Here is a 22,160-nt window from a genome sequence, read left to right as displayed (position 1 = left end):
GGCAGCGGGACCTCTCGGGCTCAGGCTAGGCCGCTAGGGTGGTGGAGACTGGGAGGGGATGGAGAAATGGAGAATAAGTAGTTAGGCTGTTTCAAGGTCCGTGAAAGTGCATCTAGATCCACTACATGAGTTTTGATGATTGACGACAAATGATTAAAAAACTAATGTATTTAATGAGTATTTGAATAGGTAAAAGTCCTGTTGTGTGAGCAACACGACGTTGGCAACCCCAAAAATTGAAGAAAGAAGATGGTGAACGGTTTACTCTATAAAATACTTTTTTGTTTCTAAAATTGAGTATAGGACCAACATACTATTAAGAGGAGTACAATGATGTAGTTTGGTTTTAATCTTAGTGCGCAAAAAGATCCTCACTAAATCTAGAAAGCGACACAAGATCACAACTTGAATACCGAGTTGAATCCTTCTTAGTGACATCCAATGTTCCAAAGTGAATATAGGATATTCCAAAATTTCAGAACACAGAGTTCTCGGTTTGAGATATTGAATGTTCTGATGTTTCAATCAGATGGTCCGATATGAGTCAGAACATCCAACTTTCTCAAGTTTAGTGGTCTCGGTTTGGAATTAAAATTCAACACCGGATGTTCCGATAAGTTGGATCAGATGTTCCGAATGGGTCAAAACATCCGGTTTTAACCAACATAGATCTTTCGGTCTCTATTTAATTTTCCACATCGGATATTCCAATGTGTAGTTTCTACCAGATCTGAGTTGATTTTTGAAGTTCAAATATGTTATTTTGAATTGATCGGATGTTCCGATATGGGGTTCAGAACATCTAATATGGGCTAAAAAGGTGTCCAACGATTAGTTTCTAAAGAGATCTCTATATATGTCCCTTCCCCCTTTCACTCCAAACGTCTGCCCATTTCGAATCTGAGAACTCTCCAAAGCAAAAAGCTCCTCCTTTCTTTTAAGAAAGTGTTCCACCTTTGAGAGGGATTTGAAAAAGAGAGTTTGAGTGCTAGAATTCAAAAGTGGATCTTTGAGCACTAAGTGTCATCTCCAAGCTTTGGTGTTTGCATTCTTTTCTCTTAGAGTTTGAGGACTCCTAGACGAATAGGAGTTACTCACGAGCTACCAACATATTTATGGTACGCTGTGAGAAAGTTTGTGAAGGCCATATTTCATCTCGGCAAGGGAAGAAATACCACAATGAAGTTGAGAAGTGCTTTGTGCAACCTGAAGAGAAAAATAGTTGAAAGAGACTCGGCTCAAATACGACCGAACCCCTCAACAGAGACATAGGATGCTCTCAAGGATCCGAACTTTGAAAACAACATCATCATCTCTCCATTCTTTGGTTATTTTGCATGTTTACTTTACTTTATTGCAAGTTCATAAATTGATATGTGTTAATTCTAATGTTTATATCTCATATAGGATTGCACCTTGTTTCTTGTTTTAGAGTAGATTTAAATTTTGTATTTAAGTTCATTAAGATGAAATTTTAGCTTGTTTAGGGGATTTTCCGAAAAAGGCATATTCACCCACTCTAGGCTGTCATCTCGATCCTTCAGCCCATGGGGCACTTGGGCTACCTCGGGGCTTGTGGGGCAGGTTGAGTCGTATTTGGGACCCGTGGAGCATCCACGGGTGCATAATCTGTTTTTAGCTTTGGACCTGACTCGGGTCGGGAGCTCGACCCAAAGACTTGTGGGACGATTTGAACACCCATTCCCGTCCCTGCCAGGTCTAAAACCCGTGAGGCCCTAATTTGATCTGGCCTGTTGCCACCCCTAACCTGAGAGAGGTGCGAACTTTGAAAAAAAAGTGATACTAGACTAATTAAAGAGGGGTGATGATTACCTTAGGTTCATAGATTAGCACTCCTAACTTTGACATCTGATCCTTAATTTGGTGACAGAGTTGCGAGTGTAAATTTACGGTACGTTTGAGATCAAAATGTGTTACAGGAAAATGGTGTTGCATCGTCTTTGAGATGTGGCGATTGTCATTGCTACTATTGCCAGCAGTGCGTGGGGTTGCACAGTTATTGCATCGTATACTTGTTTACATAGAGGGAAATGGTGCTGCAGCGTCTTTGAAAATTGTCATCTTTGAGCTTTTGTCTAGCTCGGGATCGTGCAATTTTTGTTTAGTGGGAAGCGAGGAGAACGCCTTCCTCCTGGCTCTCCCCATCACGAAGCTTCATTCTACGCGCCCTTATTTCATCAGCCGCCTAACTGACAGGCGGGCTCCACGTCGTGGTGGGCCTACCAGTCTGTGACCTTCGTGAGAGAGGCAACCGGCCACGAGGGAATCGTACGAGTTGATCCTCTGGTTGGGGAAAGCAACGGAGGGGAGATTTCGTGCACGCGAGGAACGACAAAAACCGACGAGGAGGACGTGTGTCGCATGACGTCGCTTCCCCGTCCGGCTGGGCCGGTTGCCCCCTCCAGGAGGTGACCTCCTTGGATGAAAAGGAACCAATCCATTTGGGGAGACTCGTGAATCCGTGCTGCAAAAAGCGTATCCACATCATGCGCGTCGGCCACAAGAAACCGAGTAATCAGGCAGAGCAAGTCACCTTTCAGGCGAAGAATGGTCACTTTCAGAGAAGTTCAGAGAAAACTGATGTCATCCGTGGTTGTAGACTTTAGCAGGTGTTCAGAGAAACCAGATGTTCAGTGCTCGGATGACGGCTATTGGCAGGTAATGTTTTTTCAGAGATTCGGCTGCTATGCAAGTCAGCAGAGTGGAGAGTAAGCAGAACATGAGCGTTGCGTGCTCAGAAATCAGAGAACAGACTTATAACAGAATCAGAGCTAGCATTCTTGAAGTTACGGCGGAGAAAAGCAAATGATCGTCGGAATATTTGCCCATCAGTCAGCAAAATGCAGCGGCAAAGCAACTCTTAGACTCAGTGCTGCTAATAAGAATACAGTATCAGTAATCAGCAAAAGATCCCCAACTTTTCTGATGTATTTGGGTCGCGCAACAGATTCTCATTCTGCTCCCTTTTTTATAAAAGGAAATTCAGATACAGGAGAATAAGAAAATATAAATGAACAGTGAGCGCAGATTTAAATGATCGTAAGAGTGCTGCCAGAACTAAAATATTATTAAGTTCCTAGAGAAATTCTCAGTGCCATTCTCAAAAATCCCTTTCAATTTTTAAGAATTCTGCTATATTTTCTTGGATGCTGTCTTTAGCATTTTTGTCAAATGGGTCGTCTCCAACGTAGAGATCTAAAGTAGACCGGCACAAGAGTTTGCTCTGGATGCTCCCCACTTCTTCGCCTTCAACTACACGCATAGGATGTCCACAGAGCAATGGTGTCTGGCCGGTGTTTCACACCTGTCAACACTAATTGTTCATTTGCGCCAAGTTGGATCACTTTCTATAGCCATTCAGCTCCTGCATGGGAGTATAACTCCCTTCTTCTCGCTTATGTAACAACTAATTAAGGTTTCAGGCTTCTGGCTCGTTGTAACTATTCCTGGGATCTCCAATCCTAATTTCTCCTTTCTTAATACAAATGACGTAGCTCTCTTGCGTTCTCCAGAAAAAACTACACGCATAGAGAAGAGAGTTCATTAATCATGAGTGTTAAGCACCAATTTAATTAATGTTATAAACTCATAAACAGTTGAAATAGATAGGCACAGAAAAAATACATGAATTTATCACACTGTGCAGAAATGCCATTAAGAATCCACAGTGTTCACAAACAAATGTAACATGTAGAGCTTTAGGAGAATATTTTCTAATTAAATTATGCAACTATTAGCAAAGAGAATGACAATGCAATGAACAGAGGCTAACTGTGAGCAGAGTAGGTGGGCGTGCAGTGACGAGGACAAGCACAACTTAGTGATGACTAGTGAAGCAACGCGGTTGAAGCCAGTGGCTAAGCTGTGGTTGTACATTGGAGGCCGGGGGAGGAGGTGGGCGGTCAGGGCGGGAGGGGGTGGCGGCGGCATGGTGGGCAGTGGCCATGACCAGGGTAGAGGCATAGTGGGGCGATGGTGGCAGTGGGAGTTCTCATTTGTGTGAGAAAGAGTGGGAGGTAGAAAAGCGTTATGGTAGCTGATTCAACGGTTTGTCGATTTTTGATTTGATTGGACAGTTAAAATTTTATATGGCTTGAAACATAATCCCTCTACATATCCATCCAAACATTTAGAAAAATAAGGACTAATCTCCTTAATTTTGGAAAGAGGTATGGACTGTCTCCAGTATTTACTGTAGAGTACTAACTAATAAATGTGCACTCAGCATGTGAACAAATGTGTGAACAGAGTATAGGAACGTTGCTAGGTATCAGGTAATGGACACATGCACATTCATTGCGGCAGAAAGACATTTTTCTGACTCTTTAAATCATTCCTTCCATCAAAATTAATCCTACGTCTAACTTCAGAAATCAACAAAAGAGAAAGGGAAATAGAGAAAAAAGTGAACCTACTACTTATTTTAAGCACATGGCTTGATTCCCTCGAAAGCTCAATGACAGATCCCTTCAGTAGTTTGTATTCATCCTTGAAAAGTGCAACAAAACTGCAAAAGATCAAGGTATAAATTTGATGTACTTAGCTTACGCTGTCATTTGATTATATGATAGAACAAAACTAACATAATAGCATCATTTGCCTAAAGTGACACTAGCACACGTATATTAACAAATATGAGTATTTCAGGACTACATTAGTAAAGTGAATAAAAGCTTTTATCAACTGTGGCATGAGAGAATGGAAGCTCCTTACTTCTTCTACTAGACTAAGGAACTTATGTCACTGTAACACTTCATAAATTTGATAAACACTCTAGTTTTGGTATCTAACAAGCTCACAAGAGATTATTAAGTCTCAAAACCAGATATTATTGTAAAGTATCCACAACCCACATTATTCCAATTCAAATAATACAATCATATTATCCTGAATTCGATTGCAAGATACATTAGAAGTGCCATTGGCATAATATTTTTTGACAATCAGTGCTCCATCGTCGATTAGCCCAGGCGTCACATACAGCAGAAGAAGCACTCAAGCACAATTAAGGTGTCACCAAATTAATTAACAAGGTTACACATGACATATCAATAAAAGGTTCCTGTTTGGACTGGGTGAATTCGATTGGAATTTTGGAGGAACTGTGCCGATTCCTATAAAATTCATGTGCACCAAAGTCCAAACAACCCATTCAAGATTAACAAAGATGCAACTGATGTGAGTCCAGACTTCATTGTTGATCCAATAGGAAACTACATGCATCATGTGTGATCCATTTCTTCAGTTAAGCCAAACACAAACTTGACCAATGTGATACTAAACAATATTATGGGAACCAAAATAATCAAATGCGGGTTAAAGAAAGCATTGTAGCAAGCTCATCAACAAACAGGTCTCAAAGATGTTTGTGCATTTATCCCACAAAGGCACAACAGAAAGAACCTGAATTACAATTACCTTTGGAGCAACTCTATGTGTCTTGTCCACCAAACTTCCAAAGCCTGCTTCCCACACTCTTCTCAAATGCACTGCAAACCAAGCGAATGCTCAACCTCCCATAAATAATCTGCAGCCTGACCGTCATTCGTATGTCGCACTCCAACGTATCATTGATCAGCTCAGAACTTTCCTTCAATTCAGATACAGAGAACTTGTGGTGCCTCTACTTTAGCTGCTGTTTCAAATTGTTGCCATCCACATACACACCTACACAATTAAAGCAACAATTCAAAATTCTTTGTAATCATGAGTGCTTTCAGCGATTTATTTGTAGGTATGAGATAAGAGGCGAACTAGTGAGTGTGTGAGTATGGTGTGTGCAACTATGCATAGGGGCGTGTGTATATGTGTTGTATAATCGAGAATTAAATTTCAAAATTCCTTCTTTTTTTTCAGTTATCTTCCTATGTAGAGATCAAAGTTGCGATTTTAAGCGGATTACCGAATGTGTAGACGTTGATGGACTTGAGTCCGAGGACGGTGGTCCTTCGGAGGCCGATGCAGAGTCGACGTGGAATGCCACGCCGGTGCGTGGTTCGATGGAGCCGGCGGCGCCGTCGGCCAGGGAGAGGGAGGCCCAGAGAAGGGCGTGCGGGAGCAGCCGGTTGGTAGACTTGGCGGTAAGCGTCAGGCTGGTCGCCACCGCCGCGAGTGTGGCAACGATGGCGGCGCGGTGGGGCGGCCGCGGAGGAGGGAGGCGGGGGAGGGTGGAGGTGGGGAAGCAGAGGGAGACCATGGCTGCGGCGAGGGGGACTGGAGGGTGGTGAACTACTGATCCAACTATTTAACTATTTATCATTATTATCATATATTAATTTGGTCTCTCAATTGTGTATAGAACACCTGAGTCACCGGCTCGTGCGGGTGAGCAGCGTGGCGCGTGTGAGGGTGGCCGGCTGTATCTCGTGTGTGCATAAGAAATTGAAGCAGCGATTTTGTTGGGAAGATCCCTCCTCTCTCCGTCGCGCTTTCCAAATTCACCGTCTTGGGGTCAAGCAAAATTTGAAAGCGAGGGGAAGAAGAAGCATCGAGGCGGGAAGATGCGAGCAGAGGACCAGGCCTACAAGTAAGCGAGTGTGTTAACAGGGCCAGTAGTAAGTGAGGTAGGAGAGGGTATTTTGTGCCTTGCATGCGGGACTTGGCGTGTTATAAGCCAGCCCAGAGACTTGTAATGAGCGTGGATGATCGAAATGGATAACATGGCGAGAGCATGACCGAGGTGTTTATGGCTCTCGTTCATCCGCCAATCTATCTCGAACTCTGTCTTCCCGAATTCTCCGTGCTTCTATACGCAAATCATAGCAGATCCCAGTGGGTTTGTTACATGACAGTTGCTTAGGATCTCATGAAACTGATCGAAACACGAAACTGACCCAAGGATATCCCCTGCTGCAGCGTGTATTGCGAAACAACTACTGATAAGCAGGGTGCATCGCAGCAAACCAACCCTGTGAAAATTTATCGTTGAAAAAAAAATCAATAAACATGATAACCCTGTTTATCGATGGCTCCGTTAAATTTACTTATCAGCCAAAAAGTTCTGTAATTTTTGAAATTTGCATCTTTTGATTCCTGGATCCAACACGTGACAACAAAACGTCGGTACACAGGCCGCAGCCCGCTAGACCACCTATCTAACCCTAATTCATTTATATATTATTTTTTATGTCAAATAGTTTGGATACAATCTATGTGATTTTCTAAAAAAATTGAGTACTTTTTTTAAAATTTTGTTCAATTTTTTTTGTCTACCGTCGATAGAATTATGATAAATCTGATAATTCTGTTTATCGCTAACCACCAATAAATTTTATTATCGATAAATTTTTCCTTGATCCAACCAAAAGAAATATTTTTTCGACAACCTAAAGCTTTTTTTATACCTCCTTCTATGTTTCCTGACGTTTCAACGCGATCCTAATTTTGATGGACAGAGATCCTCTACAGTACTGCACTGTCATTGACACGTGGGACCGGACCCACGTGTCAATGACGGTCACTGCACCGTGCAGTACTGCAGAGAAACCGCGTCCAGTTTTGATGTACTCGGCCGAACAAGAACTGCTTCAGGTCTTACACCTTCTTGTCATCCTCCAACTGAAGAAGGAAACCCCATTTCTGCATAAAGATAACCATTTGTACGCGACAGCTGCCGCATCAGAAACCAGCTTGTTCTCAAACAACATATCATTCCTGATACGAAACATGAAACTAGCTAGGTGTCCAGTTGAAATGAAATTTGGATTACGGCCTGGAACCCACACACAATTTCTGGAGCATCAGTGCACGATTAATTCACGCTAGAATTCTGGCGCACCAAGCAGTTTGTGCCTTGTAACCTTGACAAACCTGACCGGGCTTATAACGTTGAGTGATGCTACTGCTTTCGTTTTCGTGTCTACAGCAGGGTTCACGTTACCAACCTCCGGGGGTAACTGAAAAACCGCGGTAACCGCGATTACCGGTCAAAAATTCAAAAAAATTCGGAGAAAATTCATTAGGCAAATTTTGAATTTTTGCGAAAAAATCGTGTTTTTCCCTCTCGGTAACCGAGCGGTTTGGGTCGGTTACCGAGCGGTTTGGATCGGTTACCGAGCGATTTTCTCATATTTTTTATTTGGTCGGTTACTGAGCGGTTTGGGTCGGTAACCGCTCGGTTTTCTCGATTTATCGAGCGGTTTTATCGAATTTCAGCACAGTTCAACAAAAAACCTAAAAAAAGGTTCAATCTTGTAAAATCAATAACTAATTCATCTGAGCTTCAAATCAAGTGAAACAAATTTTGTTGGCTTACTTGTAACATGATCTACATGATAAAAGTATTTATAATCATAAAAAAGTTCAAAATTTTCTGTGAGAAATTTTATTTGTTAAACCCAGGTAAATGCATAGTTTACTCTTTGCTAATCCAAAAATCATGAAACTAATTTTGTTAGTCTTCTTACATGATCCTATATCTTTAAAAAATATATGAACTCATGAATTAGTTATTGTAACATGCATGATTGTGTAAATATGTTGCAACTAGATTAATTCATAACCGATCCATCACACCTCAAAAATTAGTGAAACCACTTTCATTAGCTTATTTATATTATGATTTACGTAGAAAAATAATAGTAGACATGAAAAAGTTAATTACAATGATGTTTCTTAACATATTCACTTTATACTTGTGAACTTTGTAAAAATCATAGAGAATTTAATAAAACTCTAAATAAAGTGAAATCAATTTTAAAGATTCTCTTAAAATACGTTTTATAAAAAAAAATGTGTTTGCATGTTACACTTTTCCTTAACGTGAGTTAATAATTGAGCCGCACGCTTCAATTTTTTTCATTTTTTTCAAACTTTATCCCTGTAGAATATGATGCAAACGACATTATTTTTGAAAAGTTTTTTCACAGAAGGTCTTAGAATTGTGTCTAGTTGTTTTTAAGATTTTTTTTGAATTTTTTGAATTTTGTTTTCGAATTTTTTAATTCAAATTCGGTTACCGTTCGGTTTCTGAAACTGAGCTGAACCAAGATGCCCGGTTATCGTGAATTTTTTTTGGTTACCGACAAATTTTTGAACTGTGACCCCAACTATGGACTGGGCTCGTTTCTCAACCTCCAACTTTAAAACAGTTTAAAACATAACCTTCAATCTCAAAGCCGTTCAATTTACCCGTTGAGCTCAAAACCACACTTATTGTACTTACGTGGCATCCTAGTACGTTTTTTTGAGTAAAGGTATTTTTATTTGACGTGGCACACTTGTCAGTCATCTAACTAAATTTCTAGTGGCGATTCAGAAAAAATTTAAAAGACAAGCAGCCCACATGTCTAATTTCATAATTTTAATTACTATAAATAAAAATATATGGTCTTGCTTGTGTGTTTGTTTCCGGCGCCAATGCCGTGGTGATCTTTTGTTTCTAAGTGAGCCTTGCTGACTCATCTATGGCTGCCCATGTGTATTCCACGTAGGCGCAAAACGACATTGAGATGGGTCGACGTTGTCGGATGTCCTAGTTGGAAAAGTTTAAAGTTATGTTTCAAACGGTTTAAGTTTAGGTTGGAGACTGAAAAATGAACTTGATCAGACTATACTTGAGAGTTAAAAATTAGACTTCCTCCCTAATAATCAACTATAAAAAAAAGTTTGCACAAGAACATGCTCTGAAGTCGTATGTATTAGTATATGCTTGCAGTTAAGAGTTATAGATGAATCAATGCTTACAAGATTCTCGGACAGAAACGGTCTCCGCACAATGGATTATAAACAAGAAAAAAATCATACATTACTATAGAAAGGATCATCAGTGCCGATTAAAAAAAATTACCAGTGGTGGTTTTTGAATCGATACTGATACTCAGTACTGATAGTCTATGATTTTTAGTGTCACTTTATGAACCGACATTGATAATAAATATCAGTACCGATCCATAACAAGGAACCGATACTGATACTCAAAATATCAGTGCCGGTTTGTGGAATAAGCTGATATTGATACGGAGACGATCAGTGATGGCCTTTTGCCATGAGCTGACACTGATGATTCCTCGCCTGTTACAGAATCTAACCATTGCTAATAACAACATAAATAATATCACATACAACAAGATAAATATACATTCAAGTTTCACATGCATATATATTCATCTCAGCACATATAATCTCACATACATACACAATTTATTCACATCTCATCTCTTTAATGCATACATAACCATGTTCTTTTACATGTCATTCACTAAAATTCACAACTAAGACAAGTTTGCAACACAAGTGCATAATTAATATAAGTATGTAACAAAATGGTAAGAAACGATATCATTCAAGTTTCCTTTTTAACCGAAGATCCTAAACTATGCTTTTTTCCTTGAGAAGAATAAAGTAACAAACACCAGGGGGTAAGTGAAGGGATGGCATCCGAACATCATCATTTGGAAATATGGTACTGTTAAGATTTTGAAATGACTTCATCATTGATGAATCCGTAGAGTTATTCCTAAAATGTGATGATTCTGTGCAGCATGTGGATGCCTGTTTCTAGCTCGACTTCCTATAATTACAAGAATTGAAGAAATCAATCTATTTAAACACGAGTAGGAATCTGAAAATTAGTTATCAATATGTATACCAGTTACCTTAGCATCGGTAATGCTACTATAATTGTGTTCGGTGAATCCATGCATGAAGTCACATACATAGTAGCAACATAAATTGTTTCACTTGGTCTGAATCCTGCAAGGAAAGTTGTTTATGACTTTTCATTCATTCCGGTATAGAAAGCGAAGTCCATTCCTCTTGACGTAGCACACGTACCCCTTGTACACGTGTGTGATTATTAACTATAACTAGACTTATATTCAATCAATTCGAAGTTTATTAAAGAATTAACGAAATGATTAGTTTACCTTTTGTAGAAAGTCTACGAGGGATTGATATTCATTTACTGGATTTCTTTCTGCGTCTAAGACAATAATACTGTTAAGGTCTATTTGGATGACAAAGAGGATCCAGTGAAAACTGCATATATGTTACTGTAGGTAATTAGTCTTAAGTTCTAACATCGTGTTGCTAAAAAAGAGTAGAACACATATGGAGGGAAACACATAATCAAAGTTGTAAGGTAAAAATATGTATATATTTAATTGGTACGTAAGAATAAAATCAAGTAAATGGTCCTCGGTTGCTTGTGGCTTGGTGGCGACCATCGTCTGATTTATTTTTATTGGGTCGAGGAATCCTATTGTAGTGATGCTCTTTTGACTGCATATATGTATCTCTATTCTATATATACGAGAATATTACTTTGAATTACACATATATGATACTTACAGAGTCTATAAACTTATGAGTTAAATGTCGAGGGAGTCTAACCGGTACAGTTGATATATTTCATCGAAATGAATCCAGATTTCACCATCCCTATGGAGGAAATCACTATGATTATATTTGAATGCAAACATTTCTCATGGATCTATTATACAACTTCCTCATGGAGCTACCTATATTCTATAAATATGTGTGAGATTTCTGCCATGTATCCGCAGGGCCGAAGACGTGATAGCAGATGGAAACATACGTGCACAGTAACACTCCTCAACTTAAAGCACTGTTGCTTGCATCACAAATTGCAATTTTTTTTTTCAATTTGTCCAATGCATGGCGATAGCTTTGCATGCAGTTTTGTCGTCGCGACGAACAGTAGCCGGCTACAGCATGCCGGCCTGCTGTACATATCTGTGGAAGCAGCGATTTTGTTGGGATCCAGCAGCGACATACGGAACCAACTAGGGAAGGAAGATGGCGTCCGTACGGTTGTGAACTGATCAGCTGGCATGCGGTTACGATTTAGAGAGTCGTATTTTTCTTTAGTTTAAATAGATCCTACGTGTCTATCTATTCGTTTCCTCCCTACAAATAGACGTGCGAGCCGTCGTTATTGGCATCCATCTCAGCAGGCACAGTTCTTGCTTCCTTCCGCGCGTGATCCCAGCGAGTAGCGACCATGAAGCTTCTCTTCTCCATCTGCTTCCTCTTCTTCCTTCTGCATGGTGTGCACGCACGTTAGATTGTTTTACTTGTTCGATCTGATCTGTTCTTGGAGGGTCTTACGTACGCTCTTTTGTTGCATCCATGCATGGTCTCTAAGCAGCCACTCACGTGGAGTCCCGGCGGCGCCACTCCGACCAGCGGTCGTTCAAGCTGTTCGTGTTCGGCGACTCATTTGCCGACAACGGAAACCTCAAGAAAGACGAGTTGAGCAAGACGACGCGAGATTGGTACTACCCGTACGGCATCTCGGACTCCGATCATGACAACCAACCGACCGGCCGCTTCTCCGATGGCCTGGTCCAATCTGACTTCATCGGTATGTAAGCTTAGATCAATCTATGTAGTATACATTTAGCTAGTTAGGCACGTACAAATCTGTGTTTGTGCCTTGTATTTATACCGCGTGCATGCATCGTCTTAGTCATGCCGCTTGGTGGTTTGCAGCGAAGATTCTGGGGCAGGACGAGTCCCCTCCGGCGGAGAGGCTGAGGGACAAGAATGTCGACCTGTTTGGCATGAACTTCGCCGTCGGCTGGGCCGGCGTGAACGATGAGCACGAGCCGAAGCTCGGCACGCAGATCGACAAATTCAGGAGACTGGTCAGGCACGGGATCATCGAGAAAGACCTTAGCGACTCGGTCGCACTCGTCGCCATCTCCGGTTTCGACTACTCGGACATCCCCGACGAGAACACCGACTATGACAACGTGAGTACACAATAATCAACCATGCATGCGTGCGCACATGTGTGCTGATAGGTTTAATTATGTGCTTAATTTTGCTGCTCGCGTGCATGCAGTTTGTCGACTTCATTGCCAGCGTAACCGATGAGATCGCCCACGGCGTGAAGCGGATTCAAGAGCTGGGTGTCTCCAAGGTGCTTGTGAACATGCTGCACCCGATGGGCTGCACGCCGTGGTACTCCAGGTCGAACAACTATACCAAGTGCCTCAGCGAACCGGTCGCGGAAATCCACAACAAGTATCTCAAGCATAAGCTACGTTCAGTAGAATCGGTCCTCCTGCTCGATTTGAACACCATCTTCAAAGACATCATCGTTCCCAAAACCGGTAAAGTTGTGAACTTAACCAACAATTAATCGCCTAAAATCGCACATTACTTAGCTTTTTAATTTGATCGCAGAGAAACTGTTCGAGCACAGGCACACGCCGTGCTGCGAGAGCTTCGACGAGAGCGGATACTGTGGGCAGTACGACGAGGACGGCAACCCACAGTTCTGGACGTGCACCAACCCTGAGAAGTACTTCTACTGGGACGAGTGGCACCCGACGCAGGCCGGCTGGAAGGCCGTCATGGAGCAGCTCGAAGGGTCCATCAAGGATTTTCTAGAAATCTCTAGTTAAGTTACCATGCATATATATATGGAATAGTTTTGTTAGGTTTGGTTTGGATTAGCTTCGATTGAGTGCGTCCTTGGTTTAGGCATTGGCCTCCATTAATTCCATGCGTTAGCTATTCAATTGGGTAGGGATATTTGTTTAGACTAGGTTGGTGTCGAACCGCCAGATTGGCCTTTTTTTCTATTTCTATATATGTCATGAATGAGCATCTCATTTGTTGGTCACGATAAAAAAGAAGAACGTTGGTTCGCTTGGTAAGATAAAAAAGAAAAACGTCTTTTTAAGGTACTCCCTCTTACCGCTCAAGAGGTAAGGGCTATGGTTAATCCTAATCGTTGAATAATAATCGTTTATTTTCTCTAATAAAAAGATATATTGTCGCCTTTCTATTAATATATAGCAGCTAGAAGGAAAGGTACTAATGCACATGATTACCTTCCCTAACTTTAAGCATTGATGCGGTTCCAAGGAATAAGAGGACACTTACCATGATAGCAACGCTCAACCCACTAATTTGGCGTACGTGTCAACCACATCAACAATTTGAATATCCAAAACGAAATTAATCGTATCAAAACTATTTTGTACTTGGAGAGAAAAATTACGGTTCATAATCTTAAATAGATGTATTTTGGTGAACACAATTAGAACATGTACGTTAAATTTTCCATTATAAACTTCAATTCAAAACCAGTCATAATATATTCCTTTTATGGTCTACCTATTGAGTTTCATGTCAAATTCTAAAATTGACAATCAAAATTTGATATTTAATTGTAGAGGTAGCCAAACAGGCACAGGAGCATTATGGACAATACGGGGAAAGGTAACGGGAATCAAATGTTAAGTGGGACAGATGAATAAGATTTGGATGGTGTGATGGTATGGATTCAAGTGAGGTGATTTCAATGGTATTATTGGGTATCGCTTGAGTTTTGATGATATAAATGAAATTTCTTGTTTATTGTATTCCGAATTCAAAGTGCTTAGTGAAAATTTATATGTGGCATGCGAGTTTTTATTTCACATTTTATTTCCTTTCTAGTAGCCGTACTTTAAATAGCAGGACCTAAAAAATTATTTGTTTAACAAATTGTAGTATCTATTACTCTGATTGTAAATATAGGTCGTTTTAGACTTATGTATAGGGATTAAGAAAGTAGATCAAATGCCATTGTTGCTTTTTATTTATTATGTATTGAAAAAGATAACTCATTCATTTGTGAGAGTGGTAGTATTTATTAAACAAGGGTAAGAAAGGAATAAAATAGAAAAAATGTATAGAAGTTCGAGAATAACTTATATTTAGAGAATAGTTGAGAAGACTAAAACGACCTATATTTATAATTATAGAGAGTACCTTTTATGAGATAAGAGAAATATGAACCCTTTGATCAACTCACAATGAATGGTTCACACGGTAATCTTCTGGAGTACCTTAAAAAAAACCCTTAAAATTAAAGGCCAACTTGCTTTCATAGTACTAGAATCGAAGGCGTTTGTTGCTCTCGTGCCATTATTTTCTGCGTGATTTCTCTAGTAGCACTAGATTTGATCCATGCCTTCTCCGTCAAGCACTATACCATACCATCAGATTTTGAATCAACGATGCAGATCACACATGGATTCGTCTCTCTCTCTCCTCTCGCCCAAATTCCACGCCGCCGGCCACCTGATCCCGCTACTGTCGCCGATCCGTCCGCCCCCAAGCCCACTGGTGTATCTGCCCATCGAAGCCCCTGCCGTGCCGTGCGCGATGGCCGCTGCAAGCGAGCGTTGACACAGAGGTTGAGACAATAAGGTGTGCGGATGTTGAATCAACAAAAATATTTGTTATGTAAATAATTATCTAAACGGTATCACAGAGTGATTTATTTTTTTCTAATTTTGGTTCAATGTAATTTTGTCAATATTTATTTATTTAGTTGATGTAAAATTATGTGAGTAATTTTTCTAATAAAGTTATGTTGAAAGGATACAAAATTCAAAGTTTCAAACAATAGTAGTAGTGAAGTATAGTTATTATAGAACCTGGTACGGATGTTACATACGGTATAGATGAGGATAACAAACGTTAGCATGTACGACACGTCTAAAGACTAATCTAATAGCATGTCGTTGCTAAATATAACATGTCTTAGGGAATAAAAATAGGCTCAAGTTATAATAGATGTTTTATACTGAGTGCATTTATGATATTTGTCTTTTCGCAGAGCATTAGGACCATTCGCCTTAGCGCGATAGGCTCTCTCTAGCTTCATTTCTCTCTCTGCTTCATATGCTTTAGCCGCGACACGCTCCTTTGCTTTCTTCCTCATGTGCTCCTCCTCTTAACGCTTAAGCCGTAATTTCTCCTATTGTTGCTCGTACTTCCGATGTTCGTAAGCTTCCCTCCTCTATCGCATCTCCAGATCGACTCACCGCTTTTGGTGTTCATTGCTCAATATCTAACTATTTTAATTTTCTAATAAAATAATATTAATAAATTTTTTGTCGTTGCCGTACCCACGACCAGCCCCTTTTCTTAGGAATATAGCAGGGGAAGCCTTTAGCGTGATAAGTTATATATATATATATATATTAGTAAACTAGTTAAGTATCTATGTATTGTAAAAATAATATAAATGTTAAATGCGATAATATCAAGTATAAACTCATAGTATGAAGATGTGGATACGTAATGAGAGCGTCGCCAAATAAATACGTTAGGAGAAATCGTAATTTGATTTCAGACGAGACTAAAAAAGTGGAGGAGATTATATACTAATTTCTCTCCTAATTTTACATTAATTAAATGTCGGTATCTATAACGAGGATAAATAGTAAAAATAGATAAATTATTAAAATTTTAGATATTTTTATTGATAGAGGAAGAGGACGGGAGAGGTGATGCGGAACTAGTACATGTTTTATATATTAGAGACTTAATAAAACGTGTGTTTATAGTAGTACAACCAAAGCGAAGAGAAGTCAGTACGTGAAAAAGAAAAGACTGCAAAGCCAGCGTCATCGCCTCGGTTGCTCACTCTCGGCCCGGCAGCTCCCCGCTCCGGTGGCGTGCCTCGTTGAATCGGCCGGAATGGCGGGAGGCGGGAGCGGCGGCGAGGCGTACACGACGGACGAGGCTCTGTCGCGGCTCGGCTTCGGCAGGTTCCAGGTCCTCCTGCTCGGGTTCTTGGGCACCGGCTGGGTCGCGGACGCCATGGAGGTCATGCTGCTGTCCTTCGTGGGGCCATCGGTCAAGGAGGAGTGGGGAGTCTCCGGCGGGGAGGAGGGACTCATCACCAGCGTCGTCTTCGCAGGAATGCTCCTCGGGGCGTGCGTCGGAGGCCTCGGTTCAGACAGATACGGTAGGAGGTATGTTCATCTTCAGACTTCAGTTCATCTGTGCAGCAAAATTCTTTCCGAGCAATTCAAGCAATTAGGTGCAAATAAATCTGGATTTCCACTTCAAATCGATGATCGATCGCCTCAACACACAGCTAATAGATTATGATTATACAGTAAAATAAACAACTAAGGGCTAGAAACTAGAAAGACAGTCTAAGCTACGGTCGCACCCTTAAACCACCCAGGTGCCTGGCACCCGCTGACACCCATAAATCATCTTCTTGCTGAATTTTGTTGACTTTCCACTTCAAATCTGCAACAAGTTGAAAAACATGCGTTGATTTCAGTCTCTTTTTGTGATCGATGGACATGTCGCAGAAGAAGTAACCAAGTAAGACTTGGGTTCCTTGAAGAAACTTGAAGCTTAGGCTTTTTCTCTAAAATAAATAAATAATCAAACCATCGATGTTTGTCCAACCAATATGTTGTCTTTGGAACAAAAAATGAACTTATCACTAGGTCTCTTTCTTCCGGAAAAAAATGGCAAAGTTTTTAACTACTATGCCGGCCTTTTTTTTTGTTTATTTTGGCGTTGCTTTCATGTGCTTTTATTACAGAAGATGCCTGATGATAACATGCTCTCCTCCCTTCTCTATGTTTCTCATTGGCAGGGCTGGTTTTCTGTTCACTGCACTTGTCAGTGGTATACCTGGTTTTCTCTGCGCCTTCTCACCGAACTATGCAACCTTGCTGGCTCTGCGCTTTCTCGTTGGCCTTGGGCTGGGTGCTAGCCATGTGCTTCCCACTTGGTTTCTGGAATTTGTTCCAGCTGAGAATAGGGGTTTCTGGATTGCTGTTTTTACTTGTTTTTGGACATTTGGAACAATATTGGAGGCTCTACTTGCTTGGGTATTTTGCCTTCCATTCACTCTTTAATTTCAGTTACCACGTTATAAATTTTACATCATGCGCAACTTTTTCTATATTCATTCATATGCAACCTCACAGCCAAGAATGTCAAAGTTTGGTTTTCATGTGTTGCATGCCTTACCTCACTAAATGAAACAAGCATATACATATTGAAAAGAACATCACGTTAACTGTTCAAAAAACAAAACTACTCAATATCCTAAAGCATCTGAATTGTTAATAGTTGCAAGAGGCATTTTGGATTCTGACCATACCAGCCCTGTCATTGGCATGCCAATTCTTTGGCGAAAGATATGGGCACCCAAAGAATTGTGAGTGGATGACCATAATAGCATTCACAAGCCAATATTCAGGCAACAAACCAACAAGATCCATATATATGGGCATGGCAATTTTTTTTAGGGTAAGTTGGGGTTCTACGCAACAATTGGTGGTGGTTTAGTAATAGGATCTGTGCTGGATGAGATGTCATACTTCATATGGTCCACTATCATTTTCTTTCATTCAACTTACAGCTTTGTGCCGGTATGATGTAATAATGAACCACGTTGTGTGCATTTTAAAATACAGAGGCTAGAACAAGTTTCCTTTTTCTATAAAAATGTTGGGGTAGCCCATCAATTGTCGCTTGATTTCTTCAGAACTCCTATAATCGAGTAACCTAGTATTGGGTACAACAACGTAGTAAGAACATGTAGCGAAGATTATAACATGCTGTTTTCTCCTTTGTCAAACAAGGCAAAACCCATGTTTCCTTTATTAACAGAAATTTCAAGCCAAACAGTTCAAGCACAGCATCCACTAACGACTAATCTAACATATGACTGTGGGGATCAAGTTTTACAATGAACCTACATGTTTAAAAGATTAAAACTCTAAAGTGTAAATAGCACAAAAGGTCTGTTTGGAGACATCCGATAAAATTAAATAGCACAAGAGGAATAATTCCATATTTCTATCTTTTCAGATAATTAAAGCTGGTTCTTGCAGTTTTTTACACTGGTTATTGTAATTTCAATTACATGTGCATCGTATATGCTTAATGCAGGCTATCATGCCAATACTTGGATGGAGGTGGTTGCTTGCATTGTCCTCCTCACCTTGCTTCATCCTGCTGATTTTCTCTACTTTAGTACCTGAATCACCAAGGTACCTTTGCTCGAGAGGTAAAATAAGTGAAGCTATGCTTGTGTTGGAGAGAATAGCAAGAATGAATAACAGGGCTCTCCCTCCTGGCATTCTAACTTCTGACCCAAAAGGGAGAGTCGACAACAACCTTGATGCTTCTGTTACAACAGTTCTGATTATGCCAGAAGATAGTCCCAGAATCGATGATACAAGCTCCAAATCCAACGGCATCAATGCATTTCTTGCTCTTTGGTCGCGTGACCTGATCAGATCAACTCTTCTTCTTTGGCTAGTCACTTTTGCAAGTTTTATTGCCTATTTCGGAATAATATTGCTAACCTCTGAACTAAGCAATGGCAAGAGGACCTGTGGATCAGTAGGACCACATTTGATGCGAACAAAGGATTCCAGCCTTTACATAAATGTGTTGGTGACCAGTTTTGCAGGTAATATTGTGCCCAGAACAACTTTGATATTCATTCTGATTATTTTCTTCGAAGTTTCAATTTCTGCTGCTCATCCGCAAAGTTTCAGTTAACGGCATGAATCAATAGCCTAGAAAGAACTACTGATTTGCATGTTGTACATAAATATTCTTCATTCTATATTCTTAAAAAATGTTTAGCTATGCTCTAATTGTAGCAGGCGTTCAAAGAGTGTACCGATCCTTATGATTCTTGATTCTGCATTTGGAATTCAGATTTACTGTTCTGGGAGGCTAGTTATTAACAAAATCAGAAACACATATTGTTTTACCAAGTAGCATATAAAGTAAAAGGTAATCTGTAGCATCATTTAGCAATAGAAAAACATGGTACGTAGAGACATTGTGTTCCTGTTTTTCCTATATTATTCTGAATATTGCTTTTGTTTTTCAACTTCCAAAAGAAATAGAAAAGGTTGTAGGACAATTGATTGCTTGTAAAATTCTGTTCAGAAGCACTGAAATGCTATTCTCCAGAAAAACACGAAGTACTTCAATAACTAATGTGTTGCTTTGTGACAGAGTTTCCCGGTCTTCTTTTGGCGGCTTTATTGGTTGACAGGATTGGTCGGAGAGTGTCATTGGGAGGCATGATTTTGTTGTGCTGTGCTTTTCTTGCACCGCTTATGCAGTGGGGAGGAGGCTTAGCAATCACCCTTCTCTTCTGTGCCCGGACTTGTATCATGGGGTGCTTCGCCATTCTACATGTTTATTCCCCTGAGGTCACTGCCAAATATCATTGGATATGCTTTGAGTTCATATTCTCTGTTTTAATAACAGTTTCCATTTGATACCTTAGATTACATGAAATACATGTTACCTTATATGACAGTGGTACCCTACTTGTTACGAACAATCCATTCATCACTGCAAAATAGCAAAGATTAATATATGTCATCAGGCCTATGGTGACGTGTTTCGATGTCTAAAAGATGCTACATAAATAATAAAGCAGATTGAAGCAAAAATTATGTCAGAAGATCAGGCAATTAAAAAACACTAAAATACCTAAAGATGCATATATATTGTAATGATAATGTAATTCTAGAATATAATAGGTAGCCTCTGATCCCATTTAGTATCAACTTTGTGTAGATCTACCCTACATGGTGTCGCAACACTGGAGTTGGAGTTGCCCATTCTATTGGCCGGATTGGAAGCATAGTTGGTCCTCTCGTGACAACTACATTGCTAGAGAACTGCGGTCAGAAAGAAGCGGTGATTGTGATCGACGTGGCGCTCTTTCTTGCAGGAGTGGCGTGTGCCCTATTCCCTCTTGAGACCAAGGGCCATGAAATGTAATGAGTTGGACTCAATTGTGATATATATGCCATCTTTTTGGTATCATTACATTTTCCATATCTTTTTGTAGCCCTTGCTTTTTGTATGGCTGATGATTCCTGTATAGATACATGTGAATGAAATAAGTATATCACAAGTTCTTTTTCTTTTTGCTTGATTTACTTGGTTCTTTTGCCACATATTTTCCTCCTAAATTTGTGTTGAAATATGTAAAATATTTTGTCAAGATGTACTTTCAGTTTTAAATTCCTGTACTATCGTACCTAAACAAGGTGAAATAGTTGGATAAGTTCATCTACTTTTTTATTTATTCTATTTCCTTGTTAGAGTATGCTTTTTTCCTAGGAGATGCATTATTCAACTTGTTTGAGCTCTTAGAGTAACTATTTACAAATGAAACATTTTATGCATCGATCTTCTAAGGAGTATGGTAGGTTGATGTGGAAGTAACTCGTACCCCTCTTTGATCTCACTAACAATTTGCAGTATTTCCTTGGCTGAATTTCCGAAAACTCTCGCATTATGCTCATGCCAATATGATACTGATGATGGAATCGCAGCCCTTGAATTTAGCAGGTCGTAAAAATCTTCTCGTCGGCAGCCACCAAAAACGCAGTTCTCCACCCCTCTTGGAGTTGACCCTTGCTGTCTGAAACCTAGAAAACTCAAAGCCAGACCTGCTGCGCAAAACTACAGTGCACGAAGATGACAGAGCACAGAGAATGGTAGAGCTTTCCAACAAAAGAAGATGACAGAGCACAGAGAATGGTAGAGCTTTCCAACAAAAGAAGGCTAAGTGCGAGCCATGCAAAGAATTTCATTTTTCAGGGGTGTATTTTTCAGGGGGGGTCTTGTCTGAGATGCCTTAGCCAGGGCACGAAAAAGTAGCTGATGAGCTGTGGATGGTTCTGTAAGTGGACTTCATGTCCGTCATCATTTTTTTTACGGAACCGGTCATCATATTAGGTGCAGGTCTCTATCTAAGGTGTTTAGGCTCCTTTTCTGATCACAGCGAATTGATCACATTTCTTGTTCGGAAGCATCAAAGGATGCTTTCATTGCGCAACTTCCAAAAGAAAGAAAAGGGTGCAGGTACAACTTGCGGCCACCACCTGTCGTCCTTGAACAGCCAACGCCAACCAAGCATCGGCGGCAGCAGCTGACGGATCTCGACGGTGGTGGCGGCGGCGGGTGCGTGAGGAACTTGAGTCCGCCAAGAGAAGTGATTTGCAGGCGTGGGGTAAGGGATCAACCGATCCACAGGCTGCTTGGATTGTAACACTGAGCCTAGATCCATCGCCATCGAAGGTGACATCATCTCCTCACTTCACCCTACCCTGAGCTACCGTTGTCGCTGGCTATTTTGAACCATCGGGGCCTAGATCTGCCACCATCGACAGCTGAGGGTTGGCCGGCCGTGTAGATCTAACCTCCTCCGCGAGCGCCCCGCCCGCCCCCAACCCCTCGGGATGAGCTGCGGCTCGCCGATGTTGAACACCGTGTAGTGTGCAGGGCAGCTCGAGGCCTACACGGCCACTGTACAACTCTTGTGCTCACGTATCTGGGCCCACTGCTACCCCAGGTTGCTGCCGCCT

General features: G+C 40.7%; 2 protein-coding genes and 1 pseudogene across 2 annotated transcripts; 2 read left to right on the top strand and 1 right to left on the bottom strand.

Moving 5' to 3' along the window:
• Nucleotides 1–3,121: 3,121 nt before the first annotated feature.
• Nucleotides 3,122–6,217, bottom strand: LOC133893074 (fatty-acid-binding protein 1-like; annotated as a pseudogene).
• Nucleotides 6,218–11,983: 5,766 nt separating this feature from the next.
• Nucleotides 11,984–13,394, top strand: LOC133893072 (GDSL esterase/lipase At5g03610-like). The gene is made up of 5 exons (XM_062334043.1): nucleotides 11,984–12,029; nucleotides 12,131–12,346; nucleotides 12,475–12,737; nucleotides 12,830–13,100; nucleotides 13,174–13,394. Exons 1-5 carry the CDS (start codon nucleotides 11,984–11,986, stop codon nucleotides 13,392–13,394), a joined length of 1,017 nt encoding a protein of 338 aa, XP_062190027.1.
• A 2,957-nt stretch (nucleotides 13,395–16,351) lies between these two features.
• On the top strand, nucleotides 16,352–20,726 carry LOC133893683 (organic cation/carnitine transporter 7-like). The gene is made up of 5 exons (XM_062334776.1): nucleotides 16,352–16,748; nucleotides 17,393–17,630; nucleotides 18,700–19,225; nucleotides 19,786–19,985; nucleotides 20,359–20,726. The coding sequence occupies exons 1-5, from the start codon at nucleotides 16,471–16,473 to the stop codon at nucleotides 20,563–20,565; spliced, it is 1,449 nt and encodes a 482-aa protein (XP_062190760.1). The 5' UTR covers nucleotides 16,352–16,470; the 3' UTR covers nucleotides 20,566–20,726.
• The last annotated feature ends 1,434 nt before the right edge of the window (nucleotides 20,727–22,160 follow it).

This window comes from Phragmites australis, chromosome 15, assembly GCF_958298935.1.
Source record: "Phragmites australis chromosome 15, lpPhrAust1.1, whole genome shotgun sequence".
In the NCBI taxonomy this organism is placed as follows: domain Eukaryota; kingdom Viridiplantae; phylum Streptophyta; class Magnoliopsida; order Poales; family Poaceae; genus Phragmites; species Phragmites australis.
Note: the sequence above shows the minus strand (reverse complement) of the source record. Positions and strands in the feature narration are given on the sequence as shown.